We start from the raw sequence: 22,262 nt of genomic DNA, 5'->3' as shown, positions 1-22,262 counted from the left end.
CTAAATTGTACATAGTACGGAACACATATATACAAGTATCAAATACGACACACGGTCATTTTCCACACAAATTCTTTCTTTTTTTTGGTAAACTAAATGTATATAGAGATTAGCATATAGGATTCATGAAATTCGATTCTACGTACATAAGCACCAAATGGGATATGTACCCAAGTATGAATATTTTATTTTGGTAAACTATATGAATATATCAAATACAACACACAGTCATTATTACCATGGACCGTTCAGACAATGCTGAGGAACCATCTTGCCATGTGCAGAACCGTGAACATTCTCACATACCGCAGTGGAAGGACCCTTGGCTCCCTTGTGCTCTAGGTTTATGTCAACTAGCTCAACGTTCTTGCACGGAAAGCTCTTGCTACATTTTAGTTTCACCGCCACTTTGTTCTTCGAAGTTCCATATATGTTCGTTAACTTAAGGTCTTGGATCTGTACGTGGGACTCTCCCTGAAAGAATAATGAAACCCAACTTTTAATTATTTTCATTTAGTTTCTTATTGTGCTAAATCAAAAAAAGAAGAAAGTTTGTTTCTTGCGTGAAAAGTTAACCTTCTTTTTACAGGGTGGATAAGGACAATACTTCTGATCGATGTTGATCGGGTTTCCAACATTAATCATCTGAATATTCTCGTACAAGAGGTGAGAAACAACGATCTGAGAAATTGAAGATTCCCAAGTCTTGATCCGAATACCATCACTTGTGCCGTTAAAAACCGTGTCTCTTACGGTTAGGCCATTAACATCCTTCTCGTCTTTGCCCTTCCCTAAGCTTCCAACACTGATCCCATGTCCGGGACCACACTTGACATTAGAGATATCCATGTCAGTAACTCCGGAAAGAATGGCGATACAGTCGTCTCCCGTTCCGATGTGTGTGTCGGAGATGTGAATGTTACTACAGAACCCGAACTTAAGCCCGTCGGTGTTAGGGCTGTCGCCAGGAGCTTTTATAGTGACTCCGGTAATGTTGAACTGATGGACGGAGAAGAAGTCGAAGTGTCCCATTTTGCTGTTGAGTGATGTTATCCCGTTGATTCTCGAGTTATTCACAAATGCAAATCCCATGTTCTAGGAGAATAATCAAATCTATTAAAATACTACTCAGACTTGGATATAAGATATAGTTGTGTGGTTAATTAGTGCCTCCTTCAAAACTATATTTTTCAAATAACGTTTTGTATACTAAATTATAGGAATGTATAAAATGATTAAGAAATGATACCATAGCTAGTATAGGACAGCTGGGGTTTTTGGAGCAGTCATTGAGTTTCCATGACTCTTTCCCTTGGCCGTCTAGTGTACCAGCACCAGAGATTAGGAGATTGTTAATGTACCTGAAGTTGATCCACGTTTTATTTTTAATGTCTCCGGGGTTTGAAGGAGCCAATAAAGTTCCATCTATAATGAATTCAATCTGATTTATGCATGGCCCCTCGAACACCACCGCACCACCGAGATAGAATGTTCCATTTGGTACGTAGATTTTACTACTTCCACTCCTTGCGCATGCGCTTTTCCATATACTTGTGAACGTCTACGTACGTGTTAAGAAACAAAAACAAAATAATTATTAAAAAAAAAAATTTCGTACGTAAAATATTCCTTTTATATCGGCTTTAAACATACATTGACGTTATCAGTTTTGTCGTCGGGTTTGGCACCATAGCGTCGGACATTGAAAACCTTCGGTCCGTTGGTCGAACGACATGCAACGCTGACGAACAAGAAAGACAAACACAAAGCCTTAAACGCAGAAGCAATCCAAGCCATCTTCTTATTTTTTTCTATGGTATATGAAAATTAAATAAGAATTTTGTGTTGTTTATAAATGGTTTCTGTAAGACACAGTGAGAAGTGTCGGCTTAATGTATCGCTTATATAGAGTGAATAAATTCCTATGAAGAGTCAGAAGGAACTTGAATCTTGTTACTAACTGTCGGCTAAAGTTAATGGACACCTAACATTCTTCTTCTTCTTTTTTAACGACAATGGACACCCAACATTCTTGGTAGTTAATTTTGTAGACTCTAATTTTGATGAGGTTTAGTTTAATATCCTTGCCTAATATAATGGAGCAATATGCACTTTACTATATATGGATGCATGGAAGCATGGAGGGTCTAGGATTAATTTTGACTAGAGGACAAACTTTTTCATCATATTTTGTTTTTAAGTTGGGTCATTTATATAAGTTTCATACTGATTATTAAGATAAATAAATAAATAAAAAGTAGACGGGGCACGTGCCACATACGTTCTTCTCTATCCTTTGCTCAGAAGATGGGCTTAACCGCTTAAGCATTAGTTTAATGGCATTTAAAGCTGAGATTTTCCAAGATACCACAAGACCACATATGTCTCTTTTTCTATGTGTATGTGAATGCTATTTGAGGATAATGAAAAAAGCTATAATATTAAGGTTTCAGATGTACCAACCATGTAACCATTTAGCAAATTGTGTAATCGGTTAAACATATATGTCTCTTAGCCGCTTAAGCATTAGTTTAATGGCATTTGAAGCTGAGATTTCCCAAGATACCACAAGACCACATATGTCTCTTTTTCTATGTGTATGTGAATGCTATTTGAGGATAATGAAAAAGCTATAATATTAAGGTTTCAGATGTACCAACCATGTAACCATTTAGCAAATTGAGTAATCGGTTAAACATATATGTCTCTTAACCGCTTAAGCATTAGTTTAATGGCATTTGAAGCTGAGATTTCCCAAGATACCACAAGACCACATATGTCTCTTTTTTCTATGTGTATGTGAATGCTATTTGAGGATAATGAAAAAAGCTATAATATTAAGGTTTCAGATGTACCAACCATGTAACCATTTAGCAAATTGTGTAATTTATATCTTATTTTAAAATAATTTAAATTTAAAACACATATATGTATATAAGTTATCCAGAAAATAAAAACATATTTTAAAAAATATAATCTTAATATTATGTTGTTATCCGAAAGATTAATCACAAAAAATTAAAATTAAGAAATTCAAAGATAAAACAGCAAGTTTTGTAATTTTTAATTAATAAATATAGTAATTAATATTTAATATGATTATGCTCATATGCATAGACAAAACACCTAATACGAAACTGGCATCATTATTATATCCAAAATGCTTCAGTCCATAAAGCTAAACACAGCTTTTGCATATTTATGAAATTTGTTTGTGTGTAACTTATCTTACATGTCACTCAAATATGAAACACTGTAACCAAGTTGCTTTGGTCTAGTGGTATAGGAGCTCCAGCTGGAGTGTCCGCCCCTAGGTTCGAGCCTTGGCCACTGCGGAATTTACATATGGGCTGCAACATTCGAGACCGAAGACCGTTAGACGGTGAGCCACATGGTGACGCCCTGGCAGCGTCCATGCTCACTTCGGTCTCTAGTCGGGACCACTTCGGTGGGGTCAGGATACTCGGTTAGCGAAAAAAAATATGAAACACTGTAATTTCTCGTTTATCTGTTTGTTTCTTTTCTAAATGGGTATTAAATAAATTTTGAATCTGTAACTTATTGGAATTTGGGATATGTAAGCTTTTGAAATCACCACTCTTTTATTCGATTTGTGTTTCTGACCCCCATATTAATAAGAAAAGATCCCAACGAACCAGGTGTGGAGGAATTGGAATGAAGATCAACGTCTAGAGATAGTAGACACGGCCATAGATTCTTCATCACCAACGTTCGGGCCACGTGAAATCTTAAGATGCTTGCAAATTGGCCTCTTGTGTGTTCAAGAACATGTAGAGGATAGACCAATGATTGATGTCGTCAGTAGTTTTGATGCTCGGAAGTGAAGGAGTGTCGATTCCTTGACCTAAACAGACAGGTTACTGTGTAGCCAGCGGAAATTCTCTTGATACTCGGCGTGAAGATGAAGCTTTCACAGTAAAAAAAATCACCATGTCAATCATTGACGCTCGGTGATATGATAATATTTCATTCAGCAATATTATAAACCATCTAAATACCAGAAAATTCCTCTACCTAAATAATATGTTTTTATTATGTTCTTTTGTAAGGGCAAGAGCTAGGAAACCCCAAACATTATTCCCATAAATAAAAGCAGTAAGAGAGGCATAAAGAGCTTATGTTTAGTTGATGATGGGTCGATAATGACGATCTGTATGTTTATTTCATATCTTCACCACGGTATGTTCATATGATAAAACATACCGCGGTGAAGGTTGTGCTTTATGATACTGAAAAGTCGCCTCCAACATTGACTCTGCCATTACTGCCCTCTCCTCCATCTCAACAAGCCCAGCAACAGCTTCCTCATATTTTTCCTAACACCATTGTTTTGGTTAAAATGGAATAGTAGTCAAAGCAAAAACCATCCATTTAACTGAAGCACTTCGGCAGCATGTCTCTGCGCTGCTGCATCCTGCTCAGCAGCTCTCCCAGCATCTTCCGTTACCTTATGTTCTTGCTCCATCCCCATTAACACCTTCATTATTCTCAAGTGTTCAGCATACATTGAATTTGCGCTAGAAGAGAGCACAAATTAATCTGAAATGCAAACCTGTATCATAGCAGCTTCTCGATCCTTCTTATCAGAAACAAGCTTTCGAAGCTCTGTCCCCCCTTGCTCTAACTGCTCAATCTACCCCCAAAAAAATACAAGGAGCAAGCATTGTCCTTATTCATGAGTCAATGGTATGGATGAGTTCTTATTTTGATTTTGCATGACCCGAAGAGATATGACTTTTGAAAGTCAGTGGTATGGATGAGTTCTTCGAACCACTATGGTGACCAATGTTCAAGAAATCGTTAGACGGTAACTAGTCGTTTTATAGAAGACTAACGCCTAGGCGGATTATTCGGTGCGAGACCTAGGCGTTAACAAATTATTAATTTATTCTATATATATTTTACATTTATATGAGATATTTTAGTTTTTGATTTTTAATTATAAAATTATTGTGATGAATTATTAAAATAGATATACAAAACAAAATAAATTAGAAAGTTTTGTGGATTTATACTAATATTATTGTTTAATTTAACATATTTAGACCAATTTAGATTGATTTTAACCAATTTTAACCGATTTAAGATAACTTAAACCGATATGAATCATATAAATCGGTATAAATTGGATTTTTCAAAAAATCATTTCGAATAAGACCGAGTTGCGGGCCTAGGCGCCGCCTAGTGACTGATTCTACATTTTACAACGTGAAAAGCTTGATTCAATCTGAATGAAATTGAAGTTTTGGTTTAATCCCAAACTGATCATCAAACAAAAGCAAAAGGGTCGATCCAAACTTTACAATATGGGCCGTCAGATATTGGCCCATGTAAAACCTAACCAACTTCCTTTTCCGCAAACACACAAAACGGCCCCGTTTAGCTTCGCGTCTCTGCCGTTTAACCCGCTGCTTTGCGTTTCTTCCTCCCCCTTGCTCGTCTCAAGATCAAAGTCGGGAGAATCGAGCCCGTGATGATCCTGCGTGTGGATAAAGAGAAAGGTTACATTGATCTGAGCAAACGTAGAGTCAGCGAGGAAGATATTCAGACTTGCGAAGAGAGGTATAACGAGAGCAAACTCGGATGGGCGTTCGGATACCCGTTCGGTTCGGATCAGGTAATTCAGATTTTCGGGTATTTCGGTATAGAGGTATAGAATCCGTTCGGTTATTTCTGTACTTTTGATCTGGTTCGGTTATTCCGGATCGGGTTTCAGATATTTAGATTTTGAAAAAAAAATTCATTTCTCAGATTTATTGTATTTAAAAATATAACTTTCACTTAACTAAATTTTTATTTTTAATAGATTGAATGGTTAATAGATTTGGACATATCATTTTGAAACTAAAAAAGACATTAATTTCGTTATTGTTTTTAAATTTTAGATGTAACTTTTTGTTAATTCTTGAAATAAAAAGTCTCACATGCATTTTAAGTGAGTAGCAAATTATTTTCTCCGTAATTCTATGCATATCGTTTGAACTTAAAGTATGTGTAGTATCAATATAAATATTTTATATAAAATGCGAGATGTAAACTAGAAATATATGATTAATTATACATATGTTCGGTTATCTTCGGATATCCATTCGGGTTTGGATATTACCCGTTCGGATTCAGATATCCAATCTCTCCTAATTTAATACCCGTTCAGATTCAGATATCCAATCTCTCCTAATTTAATACCCGTTCGGATATTTTGCTATTTCGTTTCGGATTTCTGTTCGGGTGCGGCTTCGAATATGGCTAAAGTTCCCACCCCTATAATCATGACAGCATAGATAAATAAAGAACTGAATGGTATTTTTATGTAATATTTTTAGAATAAAATTTTTTTTAGTCCCATTATATGGTATTTCTTTAAAACTATTGACGTAGAAAACTAAGAATGTGAAAAAATGGGGAGTAAATGCAGTGGAGAAGCCTATCTAGGGTCTTGAGTTATTGTCCCATATTCACGTGTTACAACTTCGCCGCCTTCCTTCACGTATTCGAATTTGACGTAAGTGATACGTGAGAGATCTTGCCCAACACACACTTTTTTTAAGTATTATTAATTATGCTATTAGAACGATGATAAATATTACATAGACGATTCTACAGCCGAAAATTCCATCATCGTATAAGAATGGACGTCTGATTGCATCACTCCAAGCCGTCCTATGAGATCCATGTTCGATGATACGCCATGCACCATGCTGAAGATCTCTTGTAACATTTTTTCTCCATAATCTGCATAATTTGGATTTTCTGGAGTTGAAGTATTAATGAACCCTTAATCAAACCACTGGACTAAGGGGCCTTCCACAGCACACACTTTCTTATGAAGAGATATATTAGACCGATATATATATATATATATATATATGTATAATTGTAAATCTACGCATACATTAGTAAGAAAAACTGAAAATTCATTATATTATGAGAAACTATTTATTTGGTTCAGTTTTAAATTATACAAAAAAAAAATTACTTAAAAATAGATTTTGTCTAAAATAATCATAAAACAGAATTTAAACTCGATATACATATTTCAAATCAAAATAATAGTTTAAAATTGATTTATATCAAAAGTTGATTCAAAAATATACATATATTAAAAAAATAATTTTTACTACAATATTTTCCAAAAACCATTATAAAAAATGTTTTCAATATATAAGAAAAAAAAATACAAAACCCAAATTCAAATATATCTATTTTATTTAAACTGAAGTATAAAATATTATTTTCCTATTTTAAGTGGTTTCTTAAAGATTTTCATTCATTTTTAACCAATTCGGACCATTTCATTTATTACAATTTCTAATTAATTCGACATCATTTATTACAAAGTACTAAACATAACTTACCTATTTTAAAATGTTTTATTATATCTTCTTTTTTCACCTTTCGTAACTATTTCATTAATTGTATTTACTATAATAATTCACATCATTTATTTTACATGTTAACCATAATAGTTTTATAGGTTTGAATGAAATTTTTTACTCGTGACAAAAATTCAAGCAGGTTAACGAATCATTTTTATTTGTTCACTGAACCAGTTATATGTGCATCCAAGTACACATTAATTCGAGTATGGATAGTTTTTTGATATCGAGTTTTTATGGGTCTTAAAATTAAGCTCCATTCGAATATTATAAATTTTTGAATGGGGTTCGAATCGAAAATATCTAAATAATTTGCATGTTTAAAAATGTAATTAAATAATTTATATAAAAAAATTAAAACATGTGCGGGCGCGCAGGTCAAACTCTAATATTACTTAAGTTTCTTACACATTTTCATGTAGGATCTTCTCTGCAACGTAAGGTGCATACAGTTTGGCCTCTTGTATGTTCAAGGACATGTAGAGGATAGAACAATGATGTCGTCAATAGTTTTGATGCTCGGAAGTAAAGCAGCATTGATTACTCACCCTAAGCAGCAAGGATATTGTCTCGGCAGCGGAACTTCTCTTGATACTTATTCTTCTATTTGGAGTAAACGGCATGACGATGAATCTTTCACATTGAACCAAATCACCATGTCGACTCTCGGTGATATGATAATATATATTCATCATCTGATACTCCCTCGTTCTGGGTTCGTTATTTCAAATTAATTCACTTTCAGCAATATTATAAACCATCTCAACACTAGAAACTTCCTCTACCTAAATATTATGTTTTTATTATGTTTTTGTAAGGTCAAGAACTAGGAAACCCCAAACATTATTCCCATAACATTTAGTTTTAAGTCCGTATAAAGCAATAATATCCAAAAGTACAAGAAACTAACAAAAGCATCAGTAACGGAAAATAAATAAAAGCCGAGGAGAGACATAAAAAGCTTATGTTTAGTTGATGATGGATCCATAATGACCCATGTTTCCTCTTTTCATAACACCGCCAATATATCACAGACAATGCAATTATGCAAATTATAGGAATTGCCCATCTATTCACCCAAAAAAAAACATAATTAGATAAGCACAGAGGTTGAAAGAAGTTTAGTCAGGACCAGTGGCGGAACCAGACCACACGTCTAGGTGGGTTAAATTTTCATTATTACCATATATTATATGGGTCAATAAGCTAAATATTACATTTTCCGGTTTTTGTGCTTAAATATAAGTAAGAAATATTTCAACATAAAATTCATCAGGGTCAAGTGACCCACGTCCCAAAGAGTTGGCTCCGCCACTGGTCAGGACTTGTCTTACCTATCCAAGTCGAGAACAGGATTATACACAACAGTTTCCCAAGTCCCAACGATGAAATGCCAGAAGACTGGGTTTAGAAAAGAGATTCTACTGTCCAGAACATCCTTGTGTATGTATCCAAGAATATAAAGAGTATCCATGCGCCGCCATTTTTAACAAAATGAACTTTATAATGAACCGTCCCACCACTACCATTACTAGAGAGAGCACAACCAGCCAGTTGAACAGCCTGTTATTGTATTCTTTGATGAACAATGACTGTGCCTTCCCCATCATCTGCACACAAGCTGTTCTTTCCAAATCTGATTTTGGTGTGTGTATATTATTACCTTGGTTAACCTTTGCTCATAGTTTTGTTTCGATGGACCGCCACATTGTTTTTCAGAACTTTGGTTGCAGTACATGAAACCTGCATTGAATTTAGCCATGGAAGGGAGTCGGAGAGCTTGTAAGTGGTCCATGTCGTCTTCACACTTTGTATATTGTGCCTCATAGAGCTTTGTCTATTGGTTGTTTTTATGCATATATCGAGAAATCTAAAATTTTTGAAAAAGAGTTTTGGTCAAATTAGATCCTTTTATATCGGAATTTTAGAAGATACATAGCTTAAATTAGATATGTTTCAGTTTTTTAACATCTATAAATGTACTTCTATTTCTTTGTAATTTTAAAACACATCTAGTTCATTATCTAAGATGAAAAATGTTTTTCAACCTTTGCTTATTGGTCTCTTTATGGTCACAGTTCTTATGTTCAGTTGGTATTTATATTTATAATTTTATTATTATATTCAATAATCATTTAAAATTAAAGTTATTCTGACATCATATTATTTTATGTACTGATATAATTTTTATATTGAATGCTACAATTGGGTTTAGAAATTTTTTCCAGAATAATCAATGATTAAGAAAGAAGATGTTCATACTTTAAGTTTTTTTCCCCTATAAATATGCAATATGTTTTTCCAAAAACATTAATTTCTATTAAATATGAAAACTAAAGTTTTGTTTTAACTATCTATATATAATAGCAAACCAAATTTTGTTCTCCTGTGACATCATCTTTTTTATAGGAAAAAAAAAGACCGATCCAATGGTCAGATTTTCTTTTCTTTAATGATCTAATGGACATAAATCACTTTCGTTGATGTCATCAAAAAATTATATTTGGTAACCTTTTATTGATCAGTTATTTTTTAAACAAGACAACCTTTAAAAGCCATACCTTTTCATTATCTAAACAACACATCTTTTGACAATTATACCTTTAATATTTTTTTGAAAAATTATATTTCTAAACAACACATCCCTTGATAAACATACCTTTTCATTATTTAAACAATACATACCTCTAGAGTAGGATTCTATGTACCCTTCCATGATCTATATATTGAAGTTTTACAGCAGAATTATTTTACCCTTTCATGATCTTTTACATGTCTTTTACAGCAGAATTATTTTTACATCGTGTTACTCATTTTTTTCAAATTTTTAATTTCTGTTAAGGTATGTTTTTGGTATCTTCTTCTAGACTTATTGATTTATGTTGACGACCGAATAATGATGGTTGGATTTTTAGTGGATATGTATATATAGAATATAGGTCACATGTTACATGTAAGAGGGTATTTTTGAAAAATGATGCATTGTCGAAGAAGGACACATCCTTTGGTATCATAACCAATTTAGATTTGTTTAATTCACAGAAGTAAGTTATGAACATATACGGTATTATCCTTTTTGAAGAGTGTTCATAATTTGTTTTCATGATACGGTAACTGAAAGAAATTATTAGATTGAAGTGCCCTAATGATCTGCCATTTCTTAAGGAAATAAAAAGATTATTGTTGCATGCATAAGGGTGTGTTCATGATCTATGCGCATATATATGGCAATGATAAACGTAGAATACAATAATTATTTATGTTGGATTAGATTACATAACAAACATTGTTTACGTAAGATATTTGCTGGAACAATTAGTTAAAACAATTCTATTCTTTTTCTTGTCGAGCAATTCTAGACTGTTGTTTGTTCGTTGTTTTTTCTTTTCGACAAGATGAAAAATTAATATTGTTCATGTGATGAAAAGTCACCAATGAATTTAACATTTTTTACCAAAAAAAAAGTCACCAATGAGTGGTTTGCATGAAAACAATTTTCTGAAAAACTTTTGTAACGGCTATCAGTATATTGGTGAAAAGTCACAATTAATATTATGGAAAGTTCATGTCCATATTTTCTTTTATGTAAAGTCACCATTCGAAATATTCAAAAGTGACAGATAAAAGAATGATCATATAACAAATTTGGAAATAAATCTTATTCGAAGTAACGGTTATTGACGATTCATTGAGCGATTGTCACCACCACCAGTTTCTCGTGTGATCTCCGGCCGGCGTCGGCTCCTACGTTGGCTTTACTTTTCATCTCTTTTGTTTGTTTGTATATAGTCTTTGTTTTCTAATAAATCTGAGCAATGAATTTGAGATTTCTTTCACAATTTCTCGTTCTTTGTCTCTCTCTCTTTATGAGAGTCTCTCTCCGACCTTATTTCGGCAAGGTTCCATGATGTATTGCGTCGGTTTCACTCCGCTGATATGCTCTGCACGCAGCCGCGGTTGTTTCCATTTTGAAACTTTTCAATCTCAACACCCACAGTTATGTCGGGATTGTGATTTACATCTCCCAAATTTGAGATCTGGTTTTCATCCATGGGTTTGGGATCCGGGAATATTTGGTTTTGATGTTAGAGATCGTGAAGTGGAATGGATGAAAGAGGTGCGTTGTTTCGTTGGAATCCATGGAAGAGTGCAAGTCTATTTCGGAGTACCTCGGATAAAGGACATGCGTAACATGGATGACAATACCAAAAATCATGAGCCTTGGCCCTGTTTTATGTTTTCACGTGGACGACAAGATTATGCAACTGCAAGCCGCTTTTGAAAGGATTATTTCATTGGAAATGTTCTATGATGGTGTTTATTATCTTTGGAAACAATTATGAGAGAGAGAAAATTGAAGAGACAGCAAGTCAGTCTACGACAACTTGGAATCAAATTGTCAATCCACTAAAAATGGTGAGGCTATTGAAGAGTAAGTGGAAGTCATCAAAGATCAAAAGAAGAAGGATGATGTTGCCAAAGGTATTCACAATTTATATTTTGATACAATATATTTGGTATCAAAATATTTAGCGGAACTCTTGTAGAAGAAGGCAATACATAGAAGAAGATGTACTCTCTTTCTTGTATGGCGATATCCATACAATCGTTGACAATTGGCCTTGTGAAATTTTATTTCTTACGGTTGAATCAATAAATTGGATTATAAACCGAAGAATATATATAGATCTAAATTGTAGCAAGACCAGTGTAATACAACAAAGAGAAATGGTGTTCATAATGGGACAAAGAATCAGAGATCGTAAATGTAGTTGGATGTTCTCAGCATTTTACTTTTGTAATTTGTTGTTTTTCATAAATATGTATGTATTTGTGAATATGTTTATTATCTGATTAATAAATTTATGTTGCTAAAAAAATAAAAATAAAAATAAAAATAAAAAAAGAATGAACATATAATATTAGTTTTTAGTTATTTGATAAACTGTCATGGTTTATGAAAAGATTTAAATGATTAAATAATAATTAATTATAAGGTTAAAGTGTTCAATAAAGTTTCATGAACACATAGTCGTATAATATTTTATTTATTAAAATATTATTAATAAATATGAATTTAATTTTGAAGAATGCCTTTTTTTTTTAAAAAAAAGTTAATTTAAAATATATTGTAAACAACAAATATTTAGTCAATCAATCTTTTTCAGTACTTTCGACAAACCATACTAAATCATTATAATCACCACATCTCATTAGATGTGTTTTTGCTTATTATTTATCTGATTATTGTCTCATTATTAAGTAGAAAAATTTAATGTCATCATTTTCTATATAAAATTTTTGAAGGACAATTCTCTCAAATAGCATTTTAAAGTTTTTGTCATCAAAATAGCCCTAAAAATATTAAAAATCATCAAAATAATCTTATTTACCACCCTATGTTTTTTTTGAAACACACAACCCTATATTTTTAATCTTAATAAATATTAACTAAATTATGATTTATACCTTTCTTTGGTTTTAAAAATTTAAAATATCTTTGTCTTCTTGAATCTACCCCAATAATAATGATTAAATATTAGAACTTTTCTGCTTTATTTTAATTTTCTTGTAACGAATACCAAAAACATAAAGAAAAATAATATGAAAACCCTTTGAAAAACAATATTATAACTATTACACTTTGCTGAAATAATTAACTGAAAAAAGTAAAAATAACAAAGTTTAACAAACTATTATGTCCGGATTTGGAACGATTCATTTAAGATTCAGATCAGTTCGAGCCTATAGTAAAATACCGGTAAAATATCTATAATTTATGTGTATCATGTCAAGGTATTTAAGACCAGAAAAAGATTCAAGGTACCCAAACTTCATCAAAATTTAGCCAAAACTCATCATATATTTAAAATTTTGCAAAATGACCAAAAACAATTTATTAAAAATTGAAATTAAAACTTTTCTAACTCTAAATTTTACACTTCAGATTTTCTATTACTTGAAAATGTTATTAAAATAATATTAAATATGATGAAAAAAGATTCTAAATTAGAAAATAATTATTTTAATTTCAGTGACCAAATTTATAACAAATCAATAGTTTCTTTTAGACACTGCATTAAAAAAAGTACTTCATCGTATTTCATGTATTGAAAATTTGCATTTTTATGTATATCATTTTCTTTTTAAATAATTATATATATAATTATTAGTTTAAATTATATTTAAAATTTAATATTGTTTTCCCCCGCAAACTGCAGGGGTCCAAACCCTAGTTATAATAACAGGAGCAATGACGATTGCTCAAAAAGGAGGACCACCACCTCCTTGTGCACTCATATACAGGCCGAAAAATGGAAAATGTAATAGGGACATTTGTCAAGCTGAATGTACCAGAGAAAGGAATGGAACTGGTACATGCATGGGCCCGCAACTGGCGGATTGCGCATGCATATATCAAAGACATAAAAATAATAAGTGTTTACCTTGATTTTTTTTATCTACATTGGAACTCAAATAATATTTATAATAATACACGCCTTTATCAGAGAAAAAATAATAATATTATTAATTGTTATTAGTGTTTGTGGCATAATAAATTGTATTATGTTACCAAATATAAATATAAATAACAAAGATTAATATGTCGTTCGTCTTTTAACTTTTTTTTCTTAAATTGTATTATGTTACCAAATATAAATATAAATAACAAAGATTAATATGTCGTTCGTCTTTTAACTTTTTTTTCTTCGGTAGCGTGAATTAACAAATATTATATTATAATTAGTACTCATTTCATATAAATTTGAAAGAAAAAATAATATTTTTTTTAATTTTTACCGTGTAGGAATCTCACCGAGAAAAATGATTTTATTATGTTTTTTAAAATAAAAATATTTTATATTTTAGTTAGTGAAGGTTTAAACTTAAAAGTACCGGTGAATATCCAACACGAAACTATTTAAATCCCAATGGAAGTACACAATTATATTTCATTGTAAGACGAATAAAGTTTTGAGAAATTTCTTGAAATACGCTAAGTTGGATACAAATTAATCAAAAATACAATTTATCGAAAAATATTATAATATTTGGGTTTTAAAGTTTAGTGAGTATTGTTTAGAAATTATTATTTAGAGGGTGAGGTTGAGTTTATAAAATTTTATAAAATTTCTTAAAACATTTATAAATGATTTATGAGAGTTAATTTTTTTTTATTTTCATAATAAACATAAGTTATTTATTAAAATTATTATCATTTAAATGTAAATTTGAAAAGTAATATCAAGGTAAAGTTAGAATTTCCTCTAAATTTTTAATCTAGTGTATATATGAAAACATGCATGTGACCTCTTTAAAAATTGATTTATATGTTACTACTATATCATACATTAGTTTTTTATTTTTTTAATATCCATCACATCTCTATATTATTATATGCAAAGTGATTTTTCACATTCTACCTGTGATGTTAAAAGTTAAAGTGATTAATATTGTTTACACTTTTAATGAATAGTTATGGAAAACATATTAGGTCAATTAGTTTTAATGAAACATGTGAAAGTACTTTATCATACATACAATAAGTAAAAGGGGAATAAGATCAATAGCTAGGGTGTCCACGTCAGCAATTAAAATCATCCAATGGGGTTGGTTCTTTCCTCCACGTCAAACCGAAATTGGGTTGATTTTGGGCTGTTAATTTTTTTCGATCCGTGAAAAGGTAAGAAGCCCAAATCTGGGAAAAACTTATAATGTCGACATCTCATCTCGTCGCTCTTTAGTAACCCTAAAACGGCCAGGCATGAATCTCTTCGACATCTCATCTCTTCGCCCTTTCCCCTTCTTCTTTTAACTAAGATGCTTGACCATTTGCTGTGCCTCTTTGGATATCACGATCTATTCAAACTCCGATCAAAGCAAGTGTATCGGTTTCAGTTTTCACTTTGATTTCCTTGAAGCCCTAACTAGAAATCTGACAATAGATCCACTGTACAATCCTCCTTCCATGGAAACCCTTTCCTGTGTTTGTGCTCAATTCCAAGATGGGAGGCCAATGAGTATTCTTTGAAGCTTATTCAGATGATGAAGCATACACTGGCAGATAGTATGTCTTCATGATGTATCCCTTTCTTTGGTATTTTCTTTTGCTTTATTTTAAAAATCTTTTGAATTTCAGTTATATAATCCTTATTCGTTATGCTAATGGTATTAGGGGATTTTTTGGAACCAATGTATTACATTTAGCTGACGTGCTTTTGTAATATCAACGAGATTAAGATTGAAGAAGTAAAGTACATCAATCTTACATTGTCGGCGGTAGCTATATTAGTTAATGTCGGTTTGGTTTTCTTTCTGATTCGATCTCATACATTAAACTCACAAACAAAATTAACTTGGTTTGGTTTGTAGTTGGGAATGGGATTGATTAGGTTTTGGACAGTCCAAGGAAGTGGGGACATCGTTGATAAAGACAGCAAGAAATGCGTGTCAACGTGTTCAAGTTCATTGCATTTTTCATAAGAGACTATATGCGTATACATATACAATGTACATGTTCTTTCTCAAATATATTATGCATTTTGGATCAAAGTAAACGCATTATCTACTTTTATAGATGTTGCTTGATTGTCAATTTCAAACCACCCAAGTAGATTAGGCGCTTCTGATAAGCTTTCAGACTCTCTTTGTATCTTACAGCTATTGATGGAAACTCATTAGTCTTCATGATTCTGTTTTTTTGGAAGATTACAAGCTGAGGAATCTCATGAGGATTTTAAGATGTTGCGTTGAACTGATGGAAAAGATGTTGATATAAAATTTTCTACCAAACAAGCGTGTACATTTTCATATTCGGTAGGTGCTTACTTTTTTGTATCCTGTTTCAAGTTTCTTTTACGAAAAAAATAGTGACTTTAATTTCTTTCCCTATTATCAATTAGATGTAGAGCATAGACCCTTTGGATTGCCCAAAACCGATATACATAATCCAAGGGAAAGGAAGAGGGAAGGCTCCAACCGTAGAGGATATGAGTCGTGAGGATCAGAAAGAAGTCTGAGGCAGATCTCAGCGCTAATTCTTATCTACTATCCCAGGGGACAAAGCTTGCTTATGGTTCTTTTGATCAAACGGTGCGTATTTGGACCATTGAACCTCACACTGATCTAATATCTCTGTCTTACGCTTAATTATAAACGTTTGTTTCTTTGTGATTTTACAACTGCGAAAATTTATATATGTTTTTGCTATTAGTGTAGTTTCCATTGAGTTTTTGAGGCATATTGCATAAATGTTGGTCTTGATGACCTTTTATTAATCTAACAGATGACAAAAAAAAAACTAGAATCACTTTCAGCGTAACATCAATGAACTCTCATATTAAACAAACCCGTGATTATTTATTCTATTATTAAGAAAAGCAATCTGATACAAGATTGATAGATTAATTATCATTATATTTAAAAATAATATGAGTTTCTCAGCAACTGATGCATTTGTTTCAAGTGGTCTCTCTGCAATAGGTAGCAAGTATATCAACATACGTATAGTTTGATGTTCGTTACTTTGTTTTACTTATCTCTTTTAGTGTTTCTATACCTGATTTTGTTTTTTTTACTGAGATTTTTTGACAATTTAAGAATGAAACTGAGATGTGTGTCTGATATATATGACAGGGAAACCTGGTTACGATTATCAAAGCTTTATAAGATTATGTTCATAGCAAAGCTTAAGCTTGGAATCTACTCTGATGCTGAGTATATGTATATACACAACTGCCACTCATTATTATGGTAATGCAAGTGAAAAGCAGAGTTATTAAGATTTTTGATCTATCCACTAACAATTTTAACAATACCTCTCATTTAGGTTCATAAGAGATCAGAGATCGCTGGTGATATAGATTGGTGCCAGTTTCATCTTTTGCGACGTATCTCCTTGATGTTTGAATGATCATATTGATACATATAAGCCGAAGGAGGGAACATACGACTTGGTAGCAACCAGAGATATCTCATTACAGAACAAGTTCCATACAGAAGGAATGGAATCTATAGAGATAACTACTCTAGAAGATGAGAACGAGATAAAAATCGTTCTTGCTGAGTCCAAGGAAAGGAAGCCAGCGAGGAAATGGTGGAGCTACTGAAGCAGTTGCAGCAAGCAACTCAAGAAGCTGATGAAGCGAGATCATCCTGGCCTTGCTTGTGAAAAGCTGCGAATGTTTTGAGAAGAGGCAAAGGAAGAAAAGGCTCGACCAGGTACAATTGAGAGCAGTTTATTTGCAGCTAAGAAGAAATTGAGGCTGCTAAAGATTTTTAGAGGTTGGCATTAGCTGCTGCCATCAAGGTTTTCGAGAGCGAACATGCTTTCAAGTAAAACAATGTTGATTGTCCGTCAAGCCTAACACTGTCACTAACAGAGTAATATGAGCTTAGCAAGTGTACTCATGAGGCTTAAGAAAAAGCCAACACAAGGGTTGCAGAAATTCTGAGATCGAGGTAGCCAAAGAAACAAAGAAAATAAGCAAAGAGAGGTTGGAATAAATAAACAAAGATAGGGTTTGGGAAAATGGAGACACTCGCAGAAGCAACTAAGTAGGCTAAGAAGGCTAAAGAAAGAAGTTTGGTGTAGAGCAAGAGGCAAAAAATGGAGGAAGAACATGTAGTAAAGAGAAAGATTGGTGATAATTGAGCGAACATTGAGAATATTCAAAGGAAGGTCTTATGGGACGAAGCTGCTGCAATGTTTCGGGTACATTACCGGAAAAAAAACAGTAGCTTAAAAATTCAAAGGATACCAAAATAGAAATAAAGGAATAACAATCATAAACAAATTTCGTTAACTTCTTATCTTTTTTTGCTTAATGTACATTTTAATATTAAGAAAAAGCTAATTTTGAGTTCTATTTTAAAACTTTTACAATTATTTATATAAAATTATAATATGCACATTATATATGAAATAAGAGTTTAAATTAAATTACATTTTTTGAAAATAGCCCGGGACCGTCTCTAGTTCACATAAAAGAAAAAAAGATATGCATCAATATTAAATACAAAAAAAAAACAAATAGGGCCATGATATTCATTTATTCACGGGAATATCGATGATAAAATAACCACAAGCTCTCTACGAGCATTAACCAATGTATCAATCGTGTCCATCCACGTGTCAACGATTCACAGCCTCATCATCATCACTCCATCGGTCTTCTTCTTCATCATCCTTGTCCAGTTTTCTGGCGAAAGCATCTCAACGGTCAAAAATGCTTCTCAAGATGGTTTCTTCGTCTTCCGCTGCTCGTGAGTTTCCATGGCGGAATCAAGGACGTTTCTCCTGTGGAAAATCTGAAAAACTCTCCGTCTCTGTAAGCGGCGTCGTTTTCCTTCGCGTATTCGAATTTGACGTAAGTGATATGCCCAACACACACTTTCTTACGAAGAGATATATTAGACCGATATATATATATATATATATATATAATTGTAAATCTAGGCATATGTTTGTAATGAAAATTGAAAATTCATTATATCAGGAGAAACTATCTATTTGGTTCAGTTTTAAAATATACAAAAATAACCCAATATAATTACCTAAAACATATTTTGTTTAAAATAATCATAAAATAAATTTAAATTTGATATACATATTTCAAATCAAAATAATAGTTTAAAATTGATTTATATCAAAAGTTGATTCAAAAATATACATATATTAAAAAAATGATTTTTACTAAAATATTTTCCAAAAACCACTATAAAAAATGTTTTCAATATATATAAAAAGAAAATACAAAGCCCAAATTCAAATATATCTATTCTATTTAAACTGAAGTACAAAATATTATTTTCCTATTTTTTTAAGTGGTTTCTTAAAGATTTTCATTCATTTTTAACCGAACCACTTCATTTATTACATTTTCTAATTAATTCGACATCATTTATTACAAAGTACTAAACATAACTTACCTATTTTAAAATGTTTTATTATATTTTCCTTTTTCACCTTTCATAATTATTTCATTAATTGTATATACTATAAATTCAAATCATTTATTTTACATGTTAACCATAATAGTTTTATAGGTTTGAATGAAATTTTTTACTCGTGACAAAAATTCAAACAGGTTAACAAATAATTTTTATTTGTTCACAGAACCAGTTATATATGCATCCAAGTACAAATTCGAGTATGAATAGTTTTTTGATATCGAGTTTTTATGGGTGTTAAAATTAAGCTCTATTCGAATATTATAAATTTTTGAATGGGGTTCGAATCGAATACTTCCTGATCCAGATATGTTCTTGTCAACCTAAAAATATCTAAATAATCTATATGTTTAAAAATGTAATTAAATAATTTATATAAAAAAATTTAAACATGTGTGGGTGCGCGAGTCAAGCCCTAGTATTACTTAAGTTTCTTACACATTTTCAATCTATGATCTTCTCTCCAACATAAGGTGCATACAGTTTGGCCTCTTGTATGTTCAAGGACATGTAGAGGATAGAACAATGATGTCGTCAATAGTTTTGATGCTCGGAAGTAAAGCAGCATTGATTACTCACCCTAAGCAGCAAGGTTATTGTCTCGGCAGCGGAACTTCTCTTGATACTCATTCTTCTATTTGGAGTAAACGGCATGACGATGAATCTTTCACATTGATCCAAATCACCATGTCGACTCTCGGTGATATGATAATATATATTCATCATCTGATACTCCCTCGTTCTGGGTTCGTTATTTCAAATTAATTCACTTTCAGCAATATTATAAACCATCTCAACACTAGAAACTTCCTCTACCTAAATATTATGTTTTTATTATGTTTTTGTAAGGCCAAGAGCTAGATACCCCGAACATTATTCCCATAACATTTAGTTTTAAGTCCGTATAAAGCAATAATATCCAAAAGTACAAGAAACTAACAAAAGCATCAGTAACGGAAAATAAATAAAAGCTGAGGAGAGACATAAAAAGCTTATGTTTAGTTGATGATGGATCGATAATTACCCATGTTTCCTCTTTTCATAACACCGCCAATATATTACAGACAATGCAATTATGCAAATTATAGGAATTGCCCATCTATTCACCAAAAAAAAACATAATTAGATAAGCACAGAGGTTGAGAGAAGTTTAGTCAGGACCAGTGGCGGAACCAGACCACACGTCTAGGTGGGTTAAATTTTCATTATTACCATATATTATATGGGTCAATAAGCTAAATATTACAATATTTTCCGTTTTTTGTACTTAAATATAAGTAAGAAATATTTCAACATAAAATTCATCAGGGTCAAATGACCCACGTCCCAAAGAGTTGGCTCCGCCACTGGTCAGGACTTGTTGTTACCTATCCAAGTCGAGAACAGGACTATACACAACAGTTTTCCAAGTTCCAACGATGAAATGCCAGACTGGGTTGTATAAAAGAGATTCTACTGTCCAGAACATCTTTGTGTATGTATCCAAGAATATAAAGAGTATCCATGCACCGCCATTCTAAACAAAATGAACTTTATAACGCAACCAGCCAGTTGAACAGCCTGTTATTGTATTCTTTGATGAACAATGACTGTGCCTTCCACATCATCTGCCCACAAGCATAATTAACCGTTTAATGTAAAATTCTCACATACGTGTTCTTTCCGAATCTGATCTCGGTGTGTGCATATTATTACCTTGGTTAACCTCTGCTCATAGTTTTTTTTCGATGGACCGACACATAGTTTTTCAGAACTTTGGTTGCAGTACATGAAACCTGCATTTAGCCATGGAAGGAGTCGGAGAGCTTCTAAGTGGTCCATGTCGTCTTCACACTTTGTATATGCCTCACAGAGCTTTGACGATTGGTTGTTTTTATGTATATATCGAGAAATATTTTAAATACATTAAAAATGACCAATTCAACTTTTTTATCTATAAAAAAATCTAAATTTTTGAAAAAGAGTTTTGGTCAAATTAGATACTTTTATATCGGAATTTTAGAAGATACATAGCTTAAATTAGATATGTTTCAATTTTTTATTCGTCTATAAATATACTTCTCTTTCTTTGTAATTTTAAAACACCTCTAGCTCATTATCTAAGATGAAAAATTCTTTTCAACCTTTGCTTATTGGTCTCTTTATGATCACAGTTATTCTGTTCGGTTGGTATTTATATTTACAATTTTATTATTATATTCAAAAATCATTTAAAATTAAAGTTATTCTGATATCATATTATATTATTTTATGTACTGATATAATTTTTATATGGAATTCTATAATTTTGGGTTTAGAAAAATTTTCCAGAATAATCAATGATTAAGAAAGAAGATGTTCATACTTTAAGTTTTTTTTCCCCTATAAATATGCAAAAAATTCTCTAAGCATATGTTTAACCAAAAACATTAATTTCTGTTTAAATACGAAGACTAAAGTTTTAACTATTATAATAACAGGAGTAATGACGATTGCTCAAAAAAGAGGACCACCACATAAATTTTATCCTTGTTCAGTCAAATACCAATCGAAAAATGGAGACTGTACTAAGGACGATTGTAAAGCTGAATGTACCAGAAAAAAAAATGGGATTGGTTCATGCATTGGCCCGCCGGGGAGGAGGTGGTGCGCATGCGTGTATCAAAAACAGAAAAATAATAAGTGTTACCCTAACACTTGATTTATTTTATCTACGTTGGAACTCAAATAATATTTATAATAATACACGCCTTTGTGAGAGGAAAAATAATAATATTATTAACTGTTGTTAGTGTTTGTGGCATAATAAATTTTATTATGTTACCAAATATAAATATAAATAACAAATATTAATAGGTCGTTCGTCTTTTAACATTTTTTTCTTCGGCAGCGTGAATTAACAAATATTATATTATAATTAGTACTTATTTCATA

The 22,262-nt window shown here is 31.9% G+C and overlaps 1 protein-coding gene and 1 long non-coding RNA gene across 2 annotated transcripts; one reads left to right on the top strand and one right to left on the bottom strand.

The window, feature by feature from the left end:
- Positions 1-165: 165 nt before the first annotated feature.
- LOC106448958 (exopolygalacturonase-like) lies at positions 166-2,343 on the bottom strand. The gene is made up of 4 exons (XM_048755188.1): positions 1,654-2,343; positions 1,250-1,561; positions 577-1,095; positions 166-474 (listed from the first exon to the last, which is right to left on the bottom strand). Exons 1-4 carry the CDS (start codon positions 1,795-1,797, stop codon positions 235-237), a joined length of 1,215 nt encoding a protein of 404 aa, XP_048611145.1. The 5' UTR covers positions 1,798-2,343; the 3' UTR covers positions 166-234.
- Positions 2,344-7,214: 4,871 nt separating this feature from the next.
- Positions 7,215-22,182, top strand: LOC125585680. The gene is made up of 4 exons (XR_007322671.1): positions 7,215-17,150; positions 17,227-18,766; positions 19,823-21,514; positions 21,809-22,182. It is a non-coding gene; the product is annotated as an uncharacterized LOC125585680 (long non-coding RNA).
- The last annotated feature ends 80 nt before the right edge of the window (positions 22,183-22,262 follow it).

Source organism: Brassica napus, chromosome C4 (assembly GCF_020379485.1).
Source record: "Brassica napus cultivar Da-Ae chromosome C4, Da-Ae, whole genome shotgun sequence".
Taxonomy (NCBI): Eukaryota; Viridiplantae; Streptophyta; class Magnoliopsida; order Brassicales; family Brassicaceae; genus Brassica; species Brassica napus.
This window is presented reverse-complemented; position numbering and strand designations above follow the sequence as displayed.

Excerpts from the sequence above, each read along its gene's own strand:
- LOC106448958 (XM_048755188.1), bottom strand. The coding sequence starts at position 1,797 with ATGGCTTGGATTGCTTCTGCGTTTAAGGCTTTGTGTTTGTCTTTCTTG. Across the intron at positions 1,562-1,653 it reads ACAAAACTGATAACGTCAAT|ACGTTCACAAGTATATGGAA; the intron begins GTATGTTTAAAG and ends ACACGTACGTAG. Across the intron at positions 1,096-1,249 it reads GCTGTCCTATACTAGCTATG|AACATGGGATTTGCATTTGT; the intron begins GTATCATTTCTT and ends TTATTCTCCTAG.